The sequence below is a fragment of the Fundulus heteroclitus genome, chromosome 21, assembly GCF_011125445.2.
Source record: "Fundulus heteroclitus isolate FHET01 chromosome 21, MU-UCD_Fhet_4.1, whole genome shotgun sequence".
In the NCBI taxonomy this organism is placed as follows: Eukaryota; Metazoa; Chordata; class Actinopteri; order Cyprinodontiformes; family Fundulidae; genus Fundulus; species Fundulus heteroclitus.
In genome coordinates, this window is record NC_046381.1 from 3,681,208 (window position 1) to 3,703,649 (window position 22,442).

General features: G+C 39.7%; 1 protein-coding gene across 6 annotated transcripts in view; it reads right to left on the reverse strand.

Annotated features, from left to right (window-relative positions):
- The window catches only part of dpp6a (dipeptidyl-peptidase 6a), a 350,399-nt gene that overhangs the window by 2,957 nt on the left and 325,000 nt on the right, over window positions 1-22,442 (reverse strand). For all 6 annotated transcript variants that reach the window (XM_036124847.1, XM_036124849.1, XM_036124848.1 and 3 more), the window contains 16 exons: window positions 22,326-22,423; window positions 19,258-19,381; window positions 19,131-19,169; window positions 18,738-18,845; window positions 13,912-14,003; window positions 12,905-12,952; window positions 12,703-12,821; window positions 9,537-9,608; window positions 5,780-5,887; window positions 4,583-4,652; window positions 4,116-4,310; window positions 3,810-3,864; window positions 2,814-2,913; window positions 410-468; window positions 252-324; window positions 97-170 (listed from right to left, as the gene is read on the reverse strand). In XM_036124847.1, the coding sequence (XP_035980740.1) occupies window positions 97-170; window positions 252-324; window positions 410-468; window positions 2,814-2,913; window positions 3,810-3,864; window positions 4,116-4,310; window positions 4,583-4,652; window positions 5,780-5,887; window positions 9,537-9,608; window positions 12,703-12,821; window positions 12,905-12,952; window positions 13,912-14,003; window positions 18,738-18,845; window positions 19,131-19,169; window positions 19,258-19,381; window positions 22,326-22,423 (1,434 nt within the window). The remainder of the gene's footprint in view (window positions 1-96; window positions 171-251; window positions 325-409; window positions 469-2,813; window positions 2,914-3,809; window positions 3,865-4,115; window positions 4,311-4,582; window positions 4,653-5,779; window positions 5,888-9,536; window positions 9,609-12,702; window positions 12,822-12,904; window positions 12,953-13,911; window positions 14,004-18,737; window positions 18,846-19,130; window positions 19,170-19,257; window positions 19,382-22,325; window positions 22,424-22,442) is intronic.

The window sequence follows — 22,442 nt, forward strand, 5'->3', positions numbered from 1 at the left end:
TTAGCTACAGGGGAATAGAATAAAGGGTCCAGTCCAGTGATCAGAAACTTCCCAAAGGCTTATAGATTTAACAAGATTAGAAATGAAACTACATACCTGTAAGGTGTAGTTGGCCTTTTCACTAATGAGCTGGGAGATGAATTTTGCTGTATGTTGGAAATGGACTTTCTCTGGAAAAATTAATGCGCAAATGTAAGACTTTTTTTAACATTGGACTAATTAGAAATGAGAAATTCAAACTGCCGTTGTACCATCAGCGGTTGGGTGAATAATAAGAAACTTCTTATCCATGAATCGAGATGCTCTGTGGGCCAAATTTGCCATCTAAAAACACATAAATAGAATCACTTTTATTTGTCGATTACCAGAGGTAAACAATGAGGAGAGAAGTCATGCAGTGAAATCCTACCGTGTATGCTCTTGGATCCGGTTTAGGCAGCCCGAGATATCTTTCAGAAAATGCAGAGGCTGGAAAACAAAGCATACATATAATCAAATTAAAGAAAATATATATATATATATAAAAAAACATTTACTTTGAAATAGTTTTGACTACAATTCCTTGAAAATCTGTATCCACTCACCACAGGCACACACACTTTTTGGCCCTTAATATATTTGAACCAGGGATGCAGGGTTTCACTTAGAAAACAGGCCTATAATACACTGGGGGAAACCCGGGGATGCACGATATGTCAGCATTAACATCAGTATCAGCTTATGTTAGTCATTTTGTATCATATCAGTTCAATAAGTAAACTGCGCTGATATTAACCCATGTTTATTTCTATCTCGTCCTTTGTGCCGGTGTTTCACAAGAATGAGGGAATTAGTCATGAGAAAGTGACTGTGATGCATCACAGCCAAGATTGTTGAGTTTTAAAATAAAGGAGAGATGAAATGTCAGCAGTGTGGTCATTTTTCACGCTGTCAAAAGAAGACATGAAAAACAGTGTGTAAGTCTAGACCAGGGGTCACCAACATGGTGCCCGCGGGCCCTCCGGGACAATATGTGGTGCCCTCAAGCTGTGCAAAGAAATAACACAACCCTCCAGTGAGTAGCATTTAAAATGCTATTTTATTCAGTTACTCTTCCTTTTCAATAATACTTGTATTTACATAGATTTAAAATGGATAAAAGCATTAAAACATGTTTATAACACATATAGTTAAGGTGAGCTTAGACTCTTGTAGTTCACAGGTTAGTACAGGTAGCCCTTCGCAGGACACAGTACCGAAGTAGCTCTCAGTTTCAAAAAGGTTGGTGACCCCTGGTCTAGACTATAACCCACATTCACAAATTCATTTAACATAGTTTTCAGTTGGTACAAGGTTGTACTAAATGTGACCTTCACAGAAACATAAATGTGTGTGTACATATAGACACACACACACAGAGGTAAATATTGCTTATCAGACATAACCGGAACATTAATATCGGTGCAGCCCTAATTTAAACTATGATAAATTATTTTACAACAAACAACCTGAATAGTGCTGAGTAAACACTTCGAAGTCGATTACTGCAACGGTGTTTTCACAGGTCTGCCTAAAAAGTGGATCAGACAGCTGCAGCTGATCCAGAACGCTGCTGCCCGCGTCCTCACTAAGACTAAGAAAGTAGAGCTCATCACCCCAGTTCTAAAGTCCTTCCACTGGCTCCCTGTATCTCAGAGGATAGACTTTAAAATCCTTCTGTTAGTCTATAAATCCCTGAATGGCTTAGCACCTAAATACATCACAGACTTGTTATCAGTGTATCAACCCTCCAGACTACTCAGGTCTTCTGGCTCAAGCCTTCTCTGCAGAACCAGAACCAAACTAAAAGAAGCAGCATTTAGTTCTTATGCTCCACTTATATGGAACAAACTCCCAGAAGACTGTAAATGTGCTGAAATCCTGAGTTATTTTAAATCAAGGTTAAAAATCTATTTGTTTAGAGTTGTATTGAAATCTCTTTTTTTGTCTCGTTTGAAAAAGTGTAAACTTCTGATATTTGCCAGATGTCTGAACATCTGGGGAAAAGTTTTTACAAAATGTGCTTTTATAAATATTCAGCCCGCAGTAGGCACTCCAAACGGCTCCCCTGCTTATCCTCTCCATATGAAATTATGCAATCGTGTCCAAAGAGGTTGCCTTTAATGCTTATGTCCAGGTTTCTCATTGCCTTTCCAGTGCATGGTCAAATATCCAACCAGAATTATATCAAAAGCCTGTTGATGGCAACTAAAAGTATGTTATCAGCATTTAAAGGAACGACGCCTGATTTTATTTTTGTCTTGTTAAGAAAAATGCACTGTACGCAGTGTATTATGAGTTAAAAGACATAACTTGGTAATTAACATTTGACTAACTGATTGCTCGACCGAGCGATTTCAGGCTTTTTTAGTAGAAATAAGCAGCGAACTTGGGACAACTTTCTTGGCCAATGGCAGAACGAGGTGCGGAGCCATTGCTAAGCAGCAGCTCTGACCACAATGGGGAAGGTAAACAGCACAGCATGGCATGCATGTAAGTGTTGACTCGGTATTCCTAAAAAAGTAGCGTCTCCCTATATGCATCTCCTACATCTTGCACATTATATTCCCCAGGTGGATGAGGGAAGGGTGGTGTACGATTGGCTTCCAGATTCCCAGAAATGGGTAAAAGGTGTTAGAAATGCTATCTGTCTTTATTTTTCCCTTTCACTACATTCTGACAGCTCGAGCTGAGCTCCGACGGTCGTGCCGGGTTACTTCAAAACACACGCAGCAGAGATGGAAACCTTTTGCATGTGGGAGCGCAGATAAAAATAAAAAGAATGAAGGGCTTACCGTACAATTCAAAGTCGGTGATGGGTGAGAGGACAGCTCCACATTTTATTGGAGACTCCTCACCGCTGAGCAACAGGCTGGTCACGTAGCCTCCGTACACCTGGGCAACAACAAATCTGTGTTATCACACAAAACACAGCAAGAGCGGCAAATACAAGAGCTGAGCTGCACTCAAGTGAATTCAAGGTTTTAAACGCTGCAGCCTCTTTGCTTCTGAGCACTAGTATTTGTTTAAGTTTGCCGTTGTACAGGGCTGGCTTGCTTGAGAAAGCACATACCCCAAAGGTGTTTTTTGCTATTAAGTTCACCGTTATTTCTCGGAAAGACTAAATTATTTCTGGTTCGTCTTTCCTCTTGAGTTGGAACTCTGATCTGGGGATAAAACTTGTCGGTTTCAACCAAGAGGTTCACAATTCAAGAGTTTATTTCTTCCATAGAGACAAATAACATACAATTAAATTTACCCTAAATCACCCCTTGGACCGTGAGTGCAAGTAATAGTAATAATTAAAAAAGGATATAAGAAGGATAGTGTAAATGTACAAAAATGTGGCAGGAGCAGTAGAGTACAGCGGGCAAACACAGAGACAATTAGTTCTCTACGCAGCTGTCCAGGGGTTCCACTCAGACTGTAGGACCTTTGCTTCATATCGCCCCTTCTCCCTCGGCCCCTTCCCCCCTTGAAATGACCATCAGATCACCATCCAGTCGAACAGGAATAGGAACAGTTATGTGCTTTGCTGCTTTAATTAGTTCAGAGCTCAGCTAAAAGGCAATGAGCAGCTTCTTGCACAGTGACTCAGTTTGCACCTGCTCCTTTTGCATCACGAACTCTACTACTGGATTTTTAGCGAAACTTTAAAAGAAGAATAATTTTAACCAGATTATTCCAACAGTGCATATTCTAGTTTTTGCACTTGGATGGGAAAAAAGTACAACAGTTTCATTTTGGCACACTACTGCAGCTTTTCCGTTACTATCTGTAGCTGATCTTACCTGTCCGAAAGCTCCGACTCTGGTTTGGTCCACATAGGGCTCTTTCAAAATGAGACTGAGCAAAAAAAAAAAAGTCAGAAATAATAGTTTGACAGACTACTTCTTATTATATTGAATAGAAAATATTAAAATAGGGCATTTAAAAGTATATATAGAACTACTATGGTTTTGTTTTCATCAAGATCTGCAAAGGATATCTGAACACAGGCCAATGAAACTACACAACAGATCTGACGTTTCTGTTGCTGAGTACGATGCAGCGTGTATTCCAAGTCTAGCCCATCAACAGAGAGAACAGGCTCTTACTTTAGAGCATCCTTCTGATCCTGTTCCTCGAACACGCCCAGCTTCTTGTGGATCCGGTGCAGAACGTTGGTGCCCTGGAAGCCGCTTCCTCGGCCGTCGCAGCGCACCACAATGGCGCCGAAACTGCTGACCAGAGCCGTGGCCCAGTCCAAGACAAACCGCTCTGACACCGTCTGGCCACTGGGCGTCCCGTCGCTGCGCCACAGACAAGCAGACCGATGTGATCAGCTGACAAATGGGTCCATTACAAAAAAAACAATTATCAAGTTTTTGGATATGTTTTTATTTAGGGTGAATTTTGTAAATATGGAAGAACTTTCCTCTAATTTGGGACAATTATTAGTTTATAACTGTTGAGATGTTTTTTGGTAAATTTATTTATAGAGCTGGGGTTGGTAGAGGATACTTAGATTAGGAGAGAGAGGGACAAATACGCAGTAACTTCTTATATTTGAGCCGATACGTACACAAGCAGAAGGAGCGGATAGTGTGATGTTTCCATGAAGCCGGCAGGTTTCAGGATCTTTAAAGACAAGACTGAAAGCCAGAGTGACACAACAGTTATATAAAGCATAATAAAAGGATTAGGTCTCAAGCAACACTTATTAGCACTCCTGGTAAAGATGTGTAAAATAAATCCCACTTTTAATGCAGTAGCTCAGTCCCACTGAAAGTTTAGAAAAAGCCAATCTTTGATTTAAGCACACTCAACACACTCACACATTCAGTTGGGAAAAGAAATCCATCATCGACCCAAACAGTTCCTGTCAAATGTCACCTAATGGTTGTCGTGATTAGGAATTTGTTGACATTGTGTTTCCCTGTGCTATGACAAAGAGGCCAATTTATCTTAGCCAAAAGACAAGAGATCACCTCACTAAGGTAAATCCAATGTGTGTCCGGCTTTTTGTGCCAGAAATCACTGCAGAACCTTATCTACCGACGGAAACCCGCTCAAATCTACAGAGTAATCTTTCAAAAGTGTAAACCAACTAAAACTGAGATGCCAGGTATGACAAAGACCTACATTTCTACGGGGATTTCACTTCAAAATGTTATACTTTGATACATTGAGACACACAGTAGGCAAACCTCATGATCCAAAAAATTAGGTTTGCCTCAAATTAGGCATTGTTGTAAAGAGCCATTTAACTGCATTATGGTGTCTAGATCAACTTTTCCCTGTTAGAGTTGGCAAATGTTGACAGGACTGTCCAACACTTCTACAACACAGTTTTAGTTCCTTGATATCTAAATAAAAAAATAGGAGTTTCAATGCTTAGTTTGGTATTGAAACCTGATCTAGTTTAATCTGACCAGGCTAATTTTAAAACCCTGATCTTAGCATAGAGGACAAAAAGCCTTAAACAAATATTTTAATTACTATTCTTGAATGATAATGAACTATAACAGAGGTTACAGTTCATTATCATTCATTACCACCAGACACATAATCAACCTTCAATAGCCATCTTCATCCCCAGTGGTTGTCTTAAGTGAAAGAAGCGCAAAAAAGAACCAGTACTTTGGATGATCTAGATCAAGTAGACTCCCCTCTCTGATCCTGAAACAAATGTATTTATTTTAAGTTGTTCTACTCTCTTTACTAGGGGTGCCAACACTTGTGAAGAGCAATGGAGCACATTTATAACGGGAACACATACTGTAGTCATCCATGTTGATCTCCCTGTACTCCACGGTGGGCATCTGCATGGAATCCAGAGTCAGCCTGAGGTTCTCGTTGCTCTCCAGTTTAGAAACCTCTGAGATGCCTGAAGACAGCAGGAAATCAGAGGAAGGAAACAGAATTCAATGAGACACACAGTAGGTACAAACCTTACGGCTAAAACAAACACCAGCTGGACGTTTTCCTGGATTTCTGTTTGAAAATCTGATTTGGATCGGTCCAAGACCCGACAACAAACAGCAGGAAGAAAAAGAAAGCGCTGAAACACCTGACTGCAGTTCAAAACGTGACCTTGATTTGCTCCTACAGCCTGCTTCATCATTTGAAACACTTCCCTCTGAAAAAGGGAGCCAGCTGCTCTTATTCGTCGAGCACGGCAACTTTGTCCGACACAAACTTATCACCGTCGGCTTCCGCGGCAGACAAGGTCGAGCGGGCGCCGGCGAACATTGTATATTGGAATTGGTCTGTGTTAGAACGTCCAACAACTGGCGGCTTGCAGGAGGGAAATGGGCTCAGCGGCTGCCACAGCTGCTCCTGCTTACGGATTCAGATAAAAGCTGTAGAGCGACTGGAAGGAAAGGTCCAATAAGCCCGCTGAGGGGAGGGAGAGGGACTGCATGCATCAGTCAGCGTGTTTCGGCACGTATGTGTAGATGCATTTATCAAACGACCTTGTTTCTGAAGGGATGCTGCTGACTGGACTGCCTTGAAGGCTTTTTTTTTTGACAATGTTCTCTTCAAGATCCAGTATTTTCTGCTCTAGCTCTATAATTAGGTCAGAACTGTTACAGTACTTCAGAAAATGAGTCATTACAGCAGGTGTGCTAAAAGCATCTTCATTATTGGGCTGACATGTTAAGAAATTAGCCTTCTAATACATAAATATGGACAGCCTTATATTGAAGGTGCTAATTGAAGGAAATCTGCTATACGTTGCTTTGTTACTTTGACAAAGCCACATCTGACATCAGAAAACCTTAACCAAACTTAATCTTAGTTTTATGTTTCAGAGAAACCAACTTTAGAGCTTTTTTAGTCACAAAGGAAATCACTGAAACAGAAGGTGGTGTGTGCAGTTTTAGTCAGAGGTTTTCAAAGATCCAGTAAGTTATTGACTGATTATAAATTAAACAATGTCAGGGATTGTTAAACAAAGAGTTAGATGTTCAGGCTCTCTAATCTGCAAGGAGTCAAAACTAATGCAACCCCAACCCTATCCTGGTCTAATTGTGGCTGGATGCTGGATGTTTAATCAGTTTTCTAGGGAGAATTGCAAAGTTTATTTACACGGGTCGGCTTTCTGACACAGTCTGTGCTTTTGGCCACAAATTAGCAGAATTAAAGTCGCAGCAATTGCAGTCTCTTAAAATTAGCTTGTTTTCTCCATTCCGGAAACCAGTATCAATGTGTTTGGGGTTAACTGCGATGTTGAAGCCCCCGTTATGTCCCAGATCACACCATCTAACCAAAACTTTCTTCCCCAGATTAAAGGAAACTGGTTTAGGGTGTCGAGGAACAAGACAGGGACCACCAAGGATCAAGCCGAATCACAAACTGACGACGGCTGGAACACAACTCTCCACAGTTGAGCATGTTTAACATTATGGGGACAAACTAAATGTCCTCTGGAGAAAAACGATTTGCAGTCAGATTTGACAAAGACTGAACTGTTCAATCACAATGACGAGAAATATAGGTGAGGCATTCAGACCGTGGATGGAATACTGAAGGAGAGCAACGACCTTCAAACTCTTCACATTACAAGCTGGATGACTAGAAACTCTGAAAGTATGCTTGGGTTCACCAGATTCTGTCAAACTAGTTTTGAAATAGATAAACCAGTCCAAAGTTAGGTTGAAAACGTGAGAAGTACAGTTAAAAGCCAGATAGAAACTCTTCCACGGTTAATACCAACAAGGAGACGGTTCATTTTACACACTGCTAGCACCTCAGTTCCTCCAAGTGACATCACAAAAACCTTTGACCCAATAGCAATACTGATTCAAAATTTAATGCAAGACACACATTGAACTTTAGGAGGGCACCACACTGACAGTTTTGGACACAAAAGCAGGATTTAGAATTTACACAGTAATCTTTCAAACTAATGAGCAGGAAATGTAGAAAGCACTATAAGACAATCATCTTAACAAGTGATTTAGGGTTGAGTTACCCACTGTGTAACTTTCAGCCACTAGGGGCGCTAGACCTGTAACTTCCAGGTTTGGTGTCCCTGAAGGCCACTGACAACACAACACGGTCACAAAAATTAAACAGTCTCCATCCGTGTTAGGTTTTCATTGGGTTTTTCTTTAGTAAAATATATTATGTACTTGGTTATAAAACTGCCTAATATTGCAACAACCAATGCTTCTATTTTGCAAACCAGCCCCATTGGTATGTGATGTAGCCTGTTAACTTAGCATTTAGCTTCAACAAAACTGAAAAATTTAGACTCATACATATTCTGTATACAACAGAAAAAAGGATAACATAGCGGTCTAATAATTCAGATGCAAAAAGAGAATGGCTCTTGCATCCCGATTGCTCTTTCATCAAACAGCAACAAGCAAAGCAGACGACACGTATTATCGATACGCGTCAAGTGTTTTATGTTGACCTGAAAAAATCCTTCAATATATCTCAAATAAAGCTAATACTTGGGTCAAAACGTACATGGTGCTGTTTTAGGAAAACACTAGCTCAGGCTCAATAAAGACTGAAGGACATTTCTTTCTGTAGGATAAATAAGATCGCCATCCAAAGCATACTGACACAGGTTTTTTGGACATCTCGAAAACCTTTGTTGCAACTTAGACAAGCAATCTATACTTCACACAGGCCTTAAACAGGCATAGACCACTGCTCAAATATCGCGGCGATAACCCAGTAATAACATTACTTAATGCCAGTCTATGCTGTGTAGATGTTTTGTCTGTGTTGGTTAAGAGCCACCCACCTCGGCATGCCCGATGCTTGACGTGGCGGGAAAGCGGCATGCATCAAATCAATAATTGACCACTTGGGGGCGTTTAAAGACTGTAAAGGCTATTGAACATTAATCCTTTGATAATTAATAATCAGAGAAGAAAATGAGATGGTGACACCTTGGGGAAACAAAACTCTGTTCAACTTTACGCAATTCATCTTAGTGGAACAATGTGCAAAATTGGAGTGTTTTATAAACTACAAACATACATCTCATTTGTAACAGGACCTAATGTTTCACAAAATAAGCTTAATTTCTCCCCGTTTAGGCTCATGTAAAGCATGTTTTAGATGCGCCAACATACATATCAAAATATTAAAGCCTGTTTCAGCAGCTATAGTTTTTACTGAGACTCTAACACCAGCGTACAGTTTGAGTGTTTGGCATCCCTAATCCAGTTAATCATTAACACTGATATGATTTACTGCAACATATACACTTTTTAATGTGATCCACTATGGCTGATGTTATTACTTAAAGACAAAAATCACATTACATTATGCTGATATTGCTGTTGGGGCTGTTCATAATGTAATGAGCGTCGCCATAGTGGGGTATAATGTGATTACTGACATCATTTCAGGCTTGGCTTGCAGACAAATGGTGACTCAGGGCTCAGGTGGTCATTCTGCGCCGAAGACCCGCTTCTGACGAGGTGATTTTTATGCTCCTGAACATGAGGTCACTCAAAGTGGCAAGAACACAATTAAACAGGTGCTTCAGTGACGGGCGGGATACTCACTTTCTCTGTCATGAGTTTCACTTTCTGCATCTCTTTGGGTCTTGTACACAGCCACAAATGGGATGTCTGGCCCTAAAAACAAAAACAGTAGAAAACAGCTTTCAAGTAAAGAGTTACAGCCGCTGCATTTCAGAATTTTGCTCTAGTTTCTTCAATGTATTCTATTAAGATTCTGTGTGACAGAGTAGCACTGTGGGACATTAGGAAGACATGCAGTACGTGACATGAAACAATAATAAAAAACCTTTTAGAAAAAAATTTGATTCATTGCAAACCTAAAAATAAGTTTAAATCCAGCTACTGGAGAAAAGAAAACACATTTCTATCCATGGTTTCACTGAAAATCTGCTAACCTGGCAATGAAAAAACTAAGCTGGAGTTTGTTGATGACTTTAATAAAAACATGTCAAAGCCCTCCTAAACCATTTTCTGAATGCTTTAAACAAGCATCCCAAACATATTGCTGGCATAGAGCATGGTACATAACGGTTAATTATTTTCCAAATCCCAAGTTTGTTGCGATTAATACTACGTGAATAACAATCCATTTACATTATTCTGTGCAGCTACATGATAGACCGACACAAAGTTGTGCACTACTGTGAAGTGGAGGAAAACGGAGAACAGTTTTGAATATTTCAGTAAATAAGAATCGGATAACTGTGGCGTGCATCTGTATTCAGTCTCCCTGAACCAACACTGTGGAGAACCAATTACAGCTGCCAGCCTTTGAGGTGTGTCTATACCAGTTTTGCATATCTGGAGGCTGGAATCTTTGCCTATTTGTCTTAGTAAAATAGCCTCAGCTACGTCTGATCGATGAGAAACAACTTTCAGGTCTCACCACAGATTCACATGTTGATTTAGACCAGGGGAATTTAAATACATAAATAGACTTTGACCTAACTTTTCCACAGTAGCTCTGGGTGTTTAGGTGTTTAAGATCATTGTCCTGCTGGGAGGTTAACCTCTGCTCCAGTATCAAGTTTTATGCGGCTTTTAACAGGTTTTCTTTCAGGATATACCATCCACCATCCACCAACTGCAAATGGGAGTTCTTGGTACTTTCTTTCAAGAATGGTTTTTGTCATTCTTCCATCCATTTAGGTGACTTCTGAAGGAAACTTTTCACAGTGGATTTGATTTAACTGCGTCAGAATAAAGATGGGACCATTTTCATTACACTTTGTAATTATGTGTTAACCTGGTTCGCTCTATCGCATGAAATCCAAATCAAATAATTTTAGGTTTGCCGTTTTAATGTGATGAAATGTGAAGAAGTTGCAGGGGTATACATAATTTTGCAGGCCCCTGTGGATAATGGAAACCATAAGAGAGGAACACAGACCGGGAGATCTGTGTGTTCCAGACGGAGGCAAATCTTTGCTTATTTGATTTATTTAATGCAATAGCTGGAGCAGCTTTTCTGTATCTGGGCCACAAAGAGAAACAAAGCTCTGAAACTGCAGACCCAGAGGGAGGAGCAGCAGCAAACCAAGTGATCGATGCACTTAGCAGATTGAGAACACAGAAACACTGCGGCTGTATCCGCTGTAAATCATCTTTTTATTCCTTCATCTCGTCCTTCCCCATCTCCTCTCAGGATGATGATATCAAAAACCTCACCAAATAAGATCAGAGGCAGGCTGCGAGGTAGTGAAGTGGATTAAAAATACATGAGGTACAAGCTCACAGACTGCAGAGCAGGTCAACAGAGTGGGCTTTGATGTCATTATGGTCATTTTGTGTCTACTCTTAAATTCTGATTCAGAGCTGATTGTCACTAATGCGCCGCCTGTGTGGTTAAATATTAAAGCTACTGTCTTCAATCCTTTCCCTATGACAAAAGTGCTTTGACGTCCAGCTATTTCTCTGAACCGGAGATCTTTTTTCTGTCTGGTCCTTTGGTATTTTCATGCCTGACACAGCAGAAGATCAAAGATTTCCAAGTCATCTGCTGCTGCTACAGCTGCTGGTTCATCATGAATGGTTTCAAAAAGTTAGACAAAAACTTTTAAGTAAAAGAACTTTCACAACTTTTTTTAAAAAAAAACATACAAAAATAGATCTTTAAACCTTATTAGCCAGAAAAAGAAAATGTATTTTTGCAGCTGAATGGCGTAGACTTAGAAGAAGGTAGAGGATCTGTGATGCTGAGGGCCGGTGAACTTAAAAAAGCTGAAAACCAAACTGCTGCATTAAAAAAAAAAAAAAAAATACTAACAAAGGGAAAATGTTTGTAATCATGAACAACATAAAAATAACACTAATTGTCCTCTTTTGGACTTTTCTGTGCTCTTCTAATGGCATCAATCTTATAGGATCAACATTTCAAAATAAAATAATATCCTAAAAAATAAAGTTTTGATTTTCCCATAAACTCTCTGCACACTTTTTAGCACCACCTGATACAAATGTGTAAGAAGCATTTCAACTGTCTTTTGTTGCAGTGACAGTCCAGGATTCCTATAAACCTTTCATTTAAAAAAAATAAATCATTTAAAAAAAACAAAAACTAGAGTTCTCTGTCCCTGACGTTCATCTTAAAACATAAATCTTACAGTTTACTGTGAATTTGTAGCAAACATTTCTTCAGTGGAAAATATTTAAATATTGGGAGCTGGAAATAAAGAAAGATTAGTAGAGTACGAAAGAAGGAAGGAAGGAAAGAAGGAAGGATGGATAGCTGGGCACAAGGCAGGAAGGAAGGACACTACAAAAGAAAAGAAAGGCAGGGAAGAGAGAAGAAAGGAAGGACAAAAAGAAAGGTTTAAAAGACAAGGCAGAATAGAGAACGGACACAAAGAAAGGAAAGTGCGTTGGCTGATCATACATGAGTTATGGGAGCAGAATAAAATAAGGACACAAGGAGAGAAACAAAGGACAAACAGAATGGCAAAAAGGAATGGAGGTAGGAGACAAGGAAGAAAGAAAATGCACAAGAAGGGAAAAATTAATAGCCCAACAAAGTAAGGAGCGGGGAAAGAAACGAGGAGTGACAATCAATAAAGGAAAGGTAGAAAGAAGGGAGGGAATAAGGAAAAAAAAACTGATCGTCAGACATAATGTTCCAGGGAACGGGTGTCAGTAGGTCACAGTAGAGCCGAATGTTACGGCAAACGCTGCCAACTCTGACGGTAAGATGCACGACGTCTGTGCGACCCACCTTGGCAGCTGAGCAGGAAGTAGCTCATGTTGTGGCTGAAGGAGCCGCTGATGTAGCCGCAGCTGTCGGCCAAGGCACACGACAGGCAGCGTCGGTTAAATGATCCAAACGTGTCGGCGCTGTGCAAACAGAATCAGACCTGTAAAGTCGAGCATTTCAAACAGGTTTTTTTTTTTTTTTTTTTCTTTAGAGCAACCATTACCTGTACAGATGCCTTCGCTTCGGCCCGTCTTCAGTACTCAGGAAGTATCTGAGTTATTTGAGGAAAAAGAACATGAAAACGATGAGTGACAGTAATGCGCTGTTGTTGAGTTCAGCGTTTGGTTGAAAGGAAAACCACCTGGAGCCCAGCTGCTCACTGACACAGATGCTTCATCAATGAATATTAGTGACAGGGAACAAGTGGGACACATCTCCCCCTTCAGAGAGAAAAGCTGTGTTTTATTTGGGAGGAGAGACTTTCTTTGGCAGATTCCTTAAGTATTTCTCTGAATATTTACATGGAGTCACGTCAGACCAGCTCAAAGCGGCGTTATTTCAGGATCATACACAGTCTGTGGGGAGTAGACTTATCAACCAGGGAGGCGAGGTGCACCACAGACACAGAGCTCCGGTAGCCCGCCCAATTCATGACTGGCATGGACTGGCAGGAGGTTAAATCTGCAGAGTTAAATCTGAAAACTAATGTGCACATTTCGCTAACTCATGTGTTTATGTGCTTTTTTGCTCCTTGTCAAGCAATTTGGAGCTTTAATCAGCCAGGTTAGCTACTTCAGTGATGCTTTGTCAGAAACACACTATTGATATGAAGGTCAGAGCATCTGCTTCCTGTATTTATATCTGCTACCAGTTAACATCTGTTTTGTCATGACAGATTTTAGCTTGCTTGGAGTTTTTTCTCGGTGAAAACTAACCCTACCACCGGAAAAAAACTACTAATCAACTGATTCGGACCAAAGTAAACAGACTACTGGTGTGAAAAAGCCCCGAGTGATGTCTGAAAATGATATTCATCTTGAAATGGTGTCTTTATAAATCCAACCACTGAGTGAGTCGGACGCAAACAACACTTGAGAGATCCAAATTCAGCCTTAGAAGAAAAAATATGTTTTAGTACATTTCCAAAATGAAAAATATGAGCCTACCAACAAACAGGAGTGTTTTTATTTAGAAGCAGAGAAGGACTCTCTGCTCTTTTTGCAAACTTACATCAGTTGGCTGTCTTCGTTGTAGGCCAGAACTTGGGTGACATCCCAATCTCCAGACGTGATGGATTGCAGCGTGTCTGTACTGGTGTTGGGCTTTAAGGAATAAAGAAGGAAAAATGTAGTTAAGGAAATACGTTTGGTAAACAATTTTTGAAGGAAAAAAAAATTCCACTGCCTTACAAAAAGTTTCATAATCCTTAAAATTTTTTAGATTTCATTCCCATTGATAAAAACTAATCATTAACCTAACACACTTCATTGTAAACTGTTGGGATTTTACGTGACAGACAAAGTAGTGCAGAGTGCAAATTAGAACAAGCGTTCCAGTGAGGCTCGTTAGTCAGATTAAAATTACATTTTGAAAGTAACCTTTAAGTAGGTATTAAACATACTTTTTCATTAAGCTCACACTTCTGCACCACACATACTTTTTATTGGCCTGATGTATTATAATTTGAATGTGTTGTCCGTGGCTTTAAGTGGGAAATCATAATTATTAATTGAAATAAAGCTGGAAAACATCAGTCTGTGTGTAATTAACCTATATAATGTTTCACTTAACTTAATTTAGTTACTGTAAGGCACAAGCAGAAGGCAGCGAGAGGAAGGCAGGAATATTTAAACCACCAACTAGCACCACCTGCCAAATGTAGCTTGGTTTTGGTCCTTCCGTCTGTGCAAAGCTTAAAGAAGAAGTTCTGTCCTCTATACATGCAGAAGCAGCGCTCTCCACCCGCAGTTACTAGCTTCTTCAGAAGTTTGTCCGGTAAGCTGGTCAGCAACTCGTTATGTACATTGAAAACCCAGCATTGTGCCCGAGGGTCTGATCACACATGGCCGAGACAACAGAGCAGCAACACGAGGATCTATGACTGTATTTACGCCATCAATACGGCAACCTTCACCACGAGAGCCTCATCCACGTATACAAAGGGCTATAAAGTTCAACTGGTATAAAGCTAATTAAACCTGCTGACAGTATCCTCTTTGCTCATAAAACCAACGCGGGGGGCGTTGTGTGTTCAGGCTGCAGACTGCAATCCATCCCCGGCTGATATAATTTAATACAGTGTGACGGTGACGAGAAATATTAAAACTAGCATTGCTACCAATAACCATGATACCGATGAGGCTGACGTTTATCTGATATCTGATATTTGTGCATAACATTTATGGTAAAACTGTTCTAGGGTTACATAGGTGTTCGGTAGCATCAGTGAGTGGTGGCGTTTTGTCTTGAAATTAAAATAAATAGTTTGGAATTAGAGAAATGGCTTCAGAGGAGTGCTTCAGAAATGGGAACAAGCTGGATCTAAGAAATGCCAGTTGTGTTTGAACTGTCCTAACCACTGCGTTGTTTTCTTGTCTTTAAAAGCTGTTCCTTTATGAAGGCTAAAATGCTGATTGTGAATTAGATAAAAAAAACATAAAAAAAACATGATAGTTTGGCCGGCTGTGCTTCTTTAAATAAAACTGCCTTTGGTTTTCTTTAAACAACAATCTCAGCCTTTTTTCAGTAAAGGCCAGATTTGCAGCATGCATCAGCTATAGTATACCAGAGCTGTTTATCTCTGCAGCTCCTCCAGAGCTACCATAGACCTACTGGCTGCTTCTCTGGGTAATTCCATCCTTGCCTGACCTGTCAGTTTAGGTAAAAGGAAATATCTTGGTAGTCCTGCAGTTGGTCCGTCCTCTCTCCATGTTCAGTGATTCTTTGAACAGAGCTCTGGAAGATGTTCACGGCTTGCTTTAAAATTCTCCAAAACTTTCTGCCTGACCTGTCTGCTGTGTTCCTTGGTCTATTTGTTTCACAATGTTTGTTCTTTGACCACTCTGTATAATTTGATTGAATTTGATTTTGGGTTGAGATGACTATATATATATATATATATATATATATATATATATATATATATATATATATATATATATATATATATATATAAATATAATTGAATTGAATTGAAATAGTGTTCCCCTACACACCCTCTGAGGCCAGAAACATAAAAGCTGCATTTATGCTGAGAATGCAATGGATTTTATTTGGTTCCATCAGAGTCAAGAAGGCTTTTTGAGATGTTTTCTTAAAAAAAAAAAAAAATAAATCACTTCAAAAATATGCACTACTTTGTGTTGGTCCACCACATACAATCTCAATAAATCACATACAAATTTGTGGTTGCAATGTAATAAAATGAGGAAAAGTTGAACTAAAACTACTTTAGTCAGGTATATCATGTAGATGGAGACCTTAAGTATGCTTAACAATACTGCAAGATAATACCCTAAAAGGCATAAGAGTGGTGTACATGGTGGAGGCAATCTTTTGGTGTAAAATGGTAGCAGTAACTTTATATTTGAACTCATTCCTCCTATCAGTCGATTTTTCATGTGAGATTGCCGAGTACGTTAGGTGGCAATATATCTGCGTTCCCCCTCCGACACGGCCCCGAGCGCAGCCAGCGGGCAGATGACCAGTGTCTGAAGCAGAGCAACTTTCACACTTTACTTTATTGCTCATTTAGGAAGAGCACAGCTGCTGTTTGTCTATAGCAGCTGAAAGCCCGAAGCACATTCATCTACCTGCTGGCAGCCGTTACTGCACATTGCACCCTGCTGCAGAGATAAATCTGAGCATCCTTAAAGTGTTCAGCCGTTTAATGTGTTTTATGTTGAAAAATGTAGCCCAAGATGGAGGAACAGGGAAAGAACACTGGATTATGGCCAGTTCAAGGTCTGCTTTTAACCTTTTTTTTAACCTGATTAGAAAAGAAGCCGCACTATCCATCCATTGCCTATAGCTGCTTTTCCTTGCTGGGTCACGGGGGCTAGTGCCTAACTCCAAAAGTCATTATGGGAGTGGGGTGTGTGGGGTAGGCTACACTCTAGAAGGGATGACACAGACACGCTGCACAAATAACCATGCAAGCATGCACTCATTACTAAAGGCAATTTAGATAAAATAATTACCCTAACATGGATATTTTGCAAGAGGAAGCCAAAGTGCCTGGAAAAACAAACCTTTCTAGAATGAGGAGAACATGCAACGCTGCAGAAAGATCCGAGGACTGGATTGAAACGAATTACCTTCTTGGTTTAAGGCAACAGGGCTATCAAAAGTGCAAGAAACTGCACTGATTTTTTACCCCAGATTCTTTATTTCGAACAGACAAAAAAATACTAATAATAAAATAAAATAAAAATATATATATATATATATATATATATATATATATATATATATATATATATATATATATATATATATATATATATATATATGAAACATAGAATACACATTATTCCATATGTATAACAAAAGGAACTCAGGGTGTCGAATTTTTTTTTTATTAATGAATAAAAATAAAATATATCATCAAATCAATTAGGTCAGGTTTGAAAAAGGAGTGAGAAAAAGTTTACACTTTTGGGAAGAGGTTTACACTTTTTATGCGTTAATGTTGAGCTAATGTCTAACGTGTGTTCTGCATAAAACGTGGCAACATAAAAAACAACTATTCGTAAAATGATCAGCTTGCAGTGGAGCCAGTTGCTGCCAAAACTGGTTTCAGAGGTCTACTTTCTTCTGATGGGAAAGGCTTCTGGAAGTTTCCTTGCATTCTGCAATCATATACAGCTGACTGACAGTTTGTGCTATCACTGGTGTATGGAGGGGTTACGTTACACCATATTATTATTTTAATTATTATCAAGGCTCAGGCATACCATGTGGCAGATGTTTTAAAGATTTTGAACACTGAGCCTGGTTCTGCTGGAGGTTTCTTCCTGTTAAAGGAAACTTTTCCTCTCCACTGTTGCCACATGCATGCTCGGTATGATAAATTGCTGCAGAGTCAACGACACAATGCAGGCGACTGTCTGCTGTCGCTGTCTGCAGCTCATCCAGGAGCAGTGAATGCGCCATGTCAATGACTCTATGCAATCCGCTGGGATTCCTTGGATAGAAAACCTTTTAACCAATCTGTAATATTTGACTGGATTGACTTTGTAAAGTGTCCTGAGGTGTCGTGTAGTGAATTGCCAAAATATAAATCAAATATTATTTGACTGAACTTAAAGACAGCCCCTTTGAAGTTTATATAGTGGCTTGAGGTGCGGTTCTCATTTCAAAACGTTACTTCAGATTGGATGTGCCTGAATTCAACAATTGGTAGTAGAAGAAGACTAACAGGAAGTGCATTGGTAAAATATAATCCTATCTACAGTCTGACCATATCAGTGTTTCTTTTGGGATCTAATCTGAAGTGCATGTAACATTTCAGAGCAAAGGCCTGCTCTTTGTTTGAACCACGCACATGACAGTGGAAGTTAACTTTCTTTTATAATCTCACTTGCTGATCCTTTTATTTGGTGATCATCATTCATGCTGCTCGTGGAAAGTTACAATGGCTTGTTCAGCGAGCCGCTGCTCTTAAGGACAGAGACGACAGGTATAAATGAGCTATCCGTCGCACACTTCAAAAATGTCCTTTATTGATGGGTTGCAAGAAGAAAACCATTGTTAAAAGAAAGCCACTTGAAACCCTGACAGATGATCACCTTCCAGCAGGAACAAATGGCCTTTCAGATGTTATGTCTAAATAAAAATCCTTCAATTACAAAGCTGGTTGTAAAGGGAGAAAGTGAGATTATATGACTACTTTTGCAAAGAACTGTTTGAGCAGTATGCATGGTACACAAACTGCGTCTCTTTTTAAATAGTCTAACAACATGGATTTTTTAGAACATGTTTATCTGAAATTGAATTTGAAATTAAAGTATTTCCAAACAAGTCTTGCTTAAATTCTCACATAAATGTCGTCTAACCTGGGAGACAGACATGGAGATGTGGAAGAACTTCCCCCGGCCTCCTTGGGGAATGGCACGGGTGAAGAAGAGCTTGAGGCCGTCTTTAGAAAACAGAGGCTCCTCGTTCTGGAGAGAAAGAAAAGATTTTTCACATCGGTTAGCTGAGAAAACGGCAATCACAATAGTTTAAAAAAAAACATTAAAAAAAACAATGACCCAATTAAGATTTACAAAAGCAGAAACAAAAGAGAACTAATACTGTTTAAATCAGTCTGTAATCATGCAGAAAACGCATGAAAACAAAGCAAGTAACCAATTTACCAAATTGAACATTCAGTTTCAGAAAGAAATCCCTCAAGGTGTTCATCAAAAGCTCCAAACACGAGTTATAAATGTGTTGAACATACACACCTGCCTGTAGAGCCAGCCCTCGCTTTCATCTTCGTGTTTCTGGAAGAACAGATTGGCGGTTTTCAGTCGACACACGGAAACAGCCCCGGGCACAAACAGCTCTTATGAGACGCACACCGGACCGTACCTTTGTGCAGACTCCCGTCGTGGCCTCACACAGCGTCAGCATGGAAATGTTCTGGGCTCTGTTCAGCCAGTTAATGGCTAGTTTGGTTGTGGTGGCCCACTTCACCATTGTCACGTAGTACTCACTGAAAAACACAGATAGCGGCTTCAAGCTGTGCTGTGTGAATACACCACGAGTGGGCAAGAGCACTGAAACCCTCCATTATCTGACTGCAGATGATGGTGAAGCTAAAATCAAATGACAAATAGCACATGGGAAGAGATATAACGGAGAAACGCATACAGACGTGAAGCATGCATAACAAACACTCCGAATAAAGACATTTAATAAGACTTACTAGCTCATTAAAGGAGAACAAAACAGACCATATAGCACACTCAGAATTACAGCAGCAAAACAAAATACTTTTTTCTTTTTCTTTTACACAAATAGGCTTAAATGAGCGTGTTAATTCAGGGCCTTTTCTTAAGACTGTTTTTTACCTGACAGTTATTTCAGCCAATTCAATGTTATTATTTTTACAACTTTAGGGACAACCTTTAAGGTACACATTCACCTTTTTTGACATTTTTTAAATTTATAAGCCAGTTACTCCCTCTGGTTGCATACGTTTTTCTGAATTATTATTATGTCCTTCTGGCATAGTATTTATTTTTGTCTTTTAAGCTTTGTTTTGGCTCAATTTGTTAGTAAATATAGCCTCTTCTGTGTATATCTACCATTACAACATCACGTGACTGTGGTTACGTCACTGTGCATGCGTACACAATTGGTCAACAAGTCGCTAATAACAGCCAGCGCATCAGCTATTTAAACCAGGAGGTTTTTCTCCTGGACAGGAACTTTAATGACCATTTTCTGTCGCTCTCAAACATCGAGGCATTTAAAATAAACCAACGACGAAACAACAAAAAGTCCAAGATCAAGTGTAAAAAGGCGTAAGAAGATTCCAAGAGGGATAAAACCAGAGTTGCACTGGGAAAACAGTATGATCGTTGGAGTACACTTTAGGCTCCCACATACTCGGGCATATTGTGCGCATACTGTGAGCCGCGCTGACTCTCCGCAGGCCTTTTACCCTTCATAGTCAAGCGTACCTGTAAGCTAGTTAAGCACATAGAACCATTTCTTTTCCAGCAGGCTCCCACCTCACCCCTGTCAGTGAGAACAGAGAGGGACTGAGATGCCGCGCGTCCTTGTACCTGCCTGCTTGGAGCAGCTCAGTGTATCAAGCTTGGGGTCACATACAGGATAAAACAATTCGATGTGAAAACTTTTTGCCGCCGAACAATTTAAAGTGTGACACCGTGTACACGGTCTTAAAAATTGAGCTCTGCGCGTACCTGTCTGCACACTCATGTCTGTAAAGCATGTAGGGGCCTTAAAGATGGAGCTACAGTTCAGGAAGCATTCTGATGCTGCTGCGTACTTGATAGACATTTGAGTACATGTCCTTGCTAATGGTGCCACTGGTGCTAGCAATGCTTCTAAGCCCTATACTGACGGGATTAGTAATACCTAGGGACCACATCCTATTTGTTATTTATTTAATAGCTGAGTCAATGGCGACCATCTGGCTTTCTAATAGTTCTGCAGTACTGCCAGTAGATGGTGCCACATCTATTTATGTCAGCTCATTGTGCCTCATGCTGGGGTTCAATTTAGGCTCAAAAAGGGACGATCAAAACACTATCTGGATAGACGCTTGGCGTATATAGCCTTATTTTATCATGATCAACTGGATTTTGGTCTTTTTGGTAAACCCATATAACATGGCTAAATACCTTTAAGCATAAAAAGTTTCTATATTTCCTTTCAGTAACAATGTGGTTGTGTGCTGATTACAGTACACACCATGCAGTCAGGTTGTTACACACATCTGTATTTTCTTTTTCTTTTGGAAATCAATTATTAACAAAATACATGCTTTACTCACCCACTTAGAAATAAACTATACAAACTTTTTGAGATGAACGAAGCTGTTTAAAAAGAAACTAGTTTAAATAAAAAAAAGGTTTGCTCTAGCTCAGAAAAAGCAAGCAAGAGAGAGAACGACTTCCTGCAGATAACAGGAAGGCTGAACAGACTAGAGAAAAGCTGCTCTGTTTTATCCTGTTGAGCTCAAAGTAAGTATCTACTACATTCTCAGAGAAAATATAGATAAAAACACGCCATTTACCACCAATATAAGCTGCTACATGGCAGTTTAAAATGTCAACTTTTTAAGCAATTAGTTTTACTTTCAAAATAGTAAAACCCTGTTTTACAGCAACTGCTCTGTCACACTCTGACCCGAAATCACCTCTGCTCCTAACATAAAATATTAATGACAGCTCTTGGCAGAAAGGCTAAAAACATATATTAAGAGCTGGTGTATATGTAGTATGTTATAATTCTTCAAGAGAAATTGCAATCAGCTCAAACCAATTTTGGTATGTCTAAGCATTACAGAAAGCACAAATTGAAAATATAAATGGCCTGTGGCCCAGGCAGCAGTAGTGTGAACATTAATGGATGCGTCCGAAAAACACCTTCCAACTGTAACATTTATACCTCGGGCGTTTCACAGGTGGAGCTGAAAAAAACAACAACTGTCAAATCAAATCAGTTTTCCACCAACTTTGTTCGACGTAGTTTAACACGTTTCTAGCACGTTCTCACCAGCTGTGAGGCCTGGTGCTGGAAATGTGTTTGCTGCATTAGAGCCCAAGCAGCTTGCCGCTATTGATTTAACTCCACAACATGTGGTTGCTTAAAATACAAGTTAAGGACATCTATTTTGAAGGTGAAGCAGTTCACAGACAGCCCACATCCAAGGCCAAATTATTTTTGGAGCAAAATGATGGAAAAAACCTTCAAACATTTTACCATTTACCCAAAGTTGCAAAGGAGACATGTTAAAAAAAATATCAATACCTGCTATGTTTTCCAAAAGATCTAAGGACATGTGCCGGGTAAAAATTTAAAACGATCATATTTGCAGAAGCTTCTGCGAATATGATCGTTTTAAAGATGTTCGATTTATTCAAGTAGAATCCACTCGGTAAAATGAGCAGATAGAGGCTCACCCGATCCTGGGATCGTCTGGTCTCCTCATCTCGATGGTGTGCAGGGGGCCGTTAAGGTTCACAACGTACAGAGTGATGACCGGGTTCTCCTCACCAGCCTGGACAAGATGAAAACAT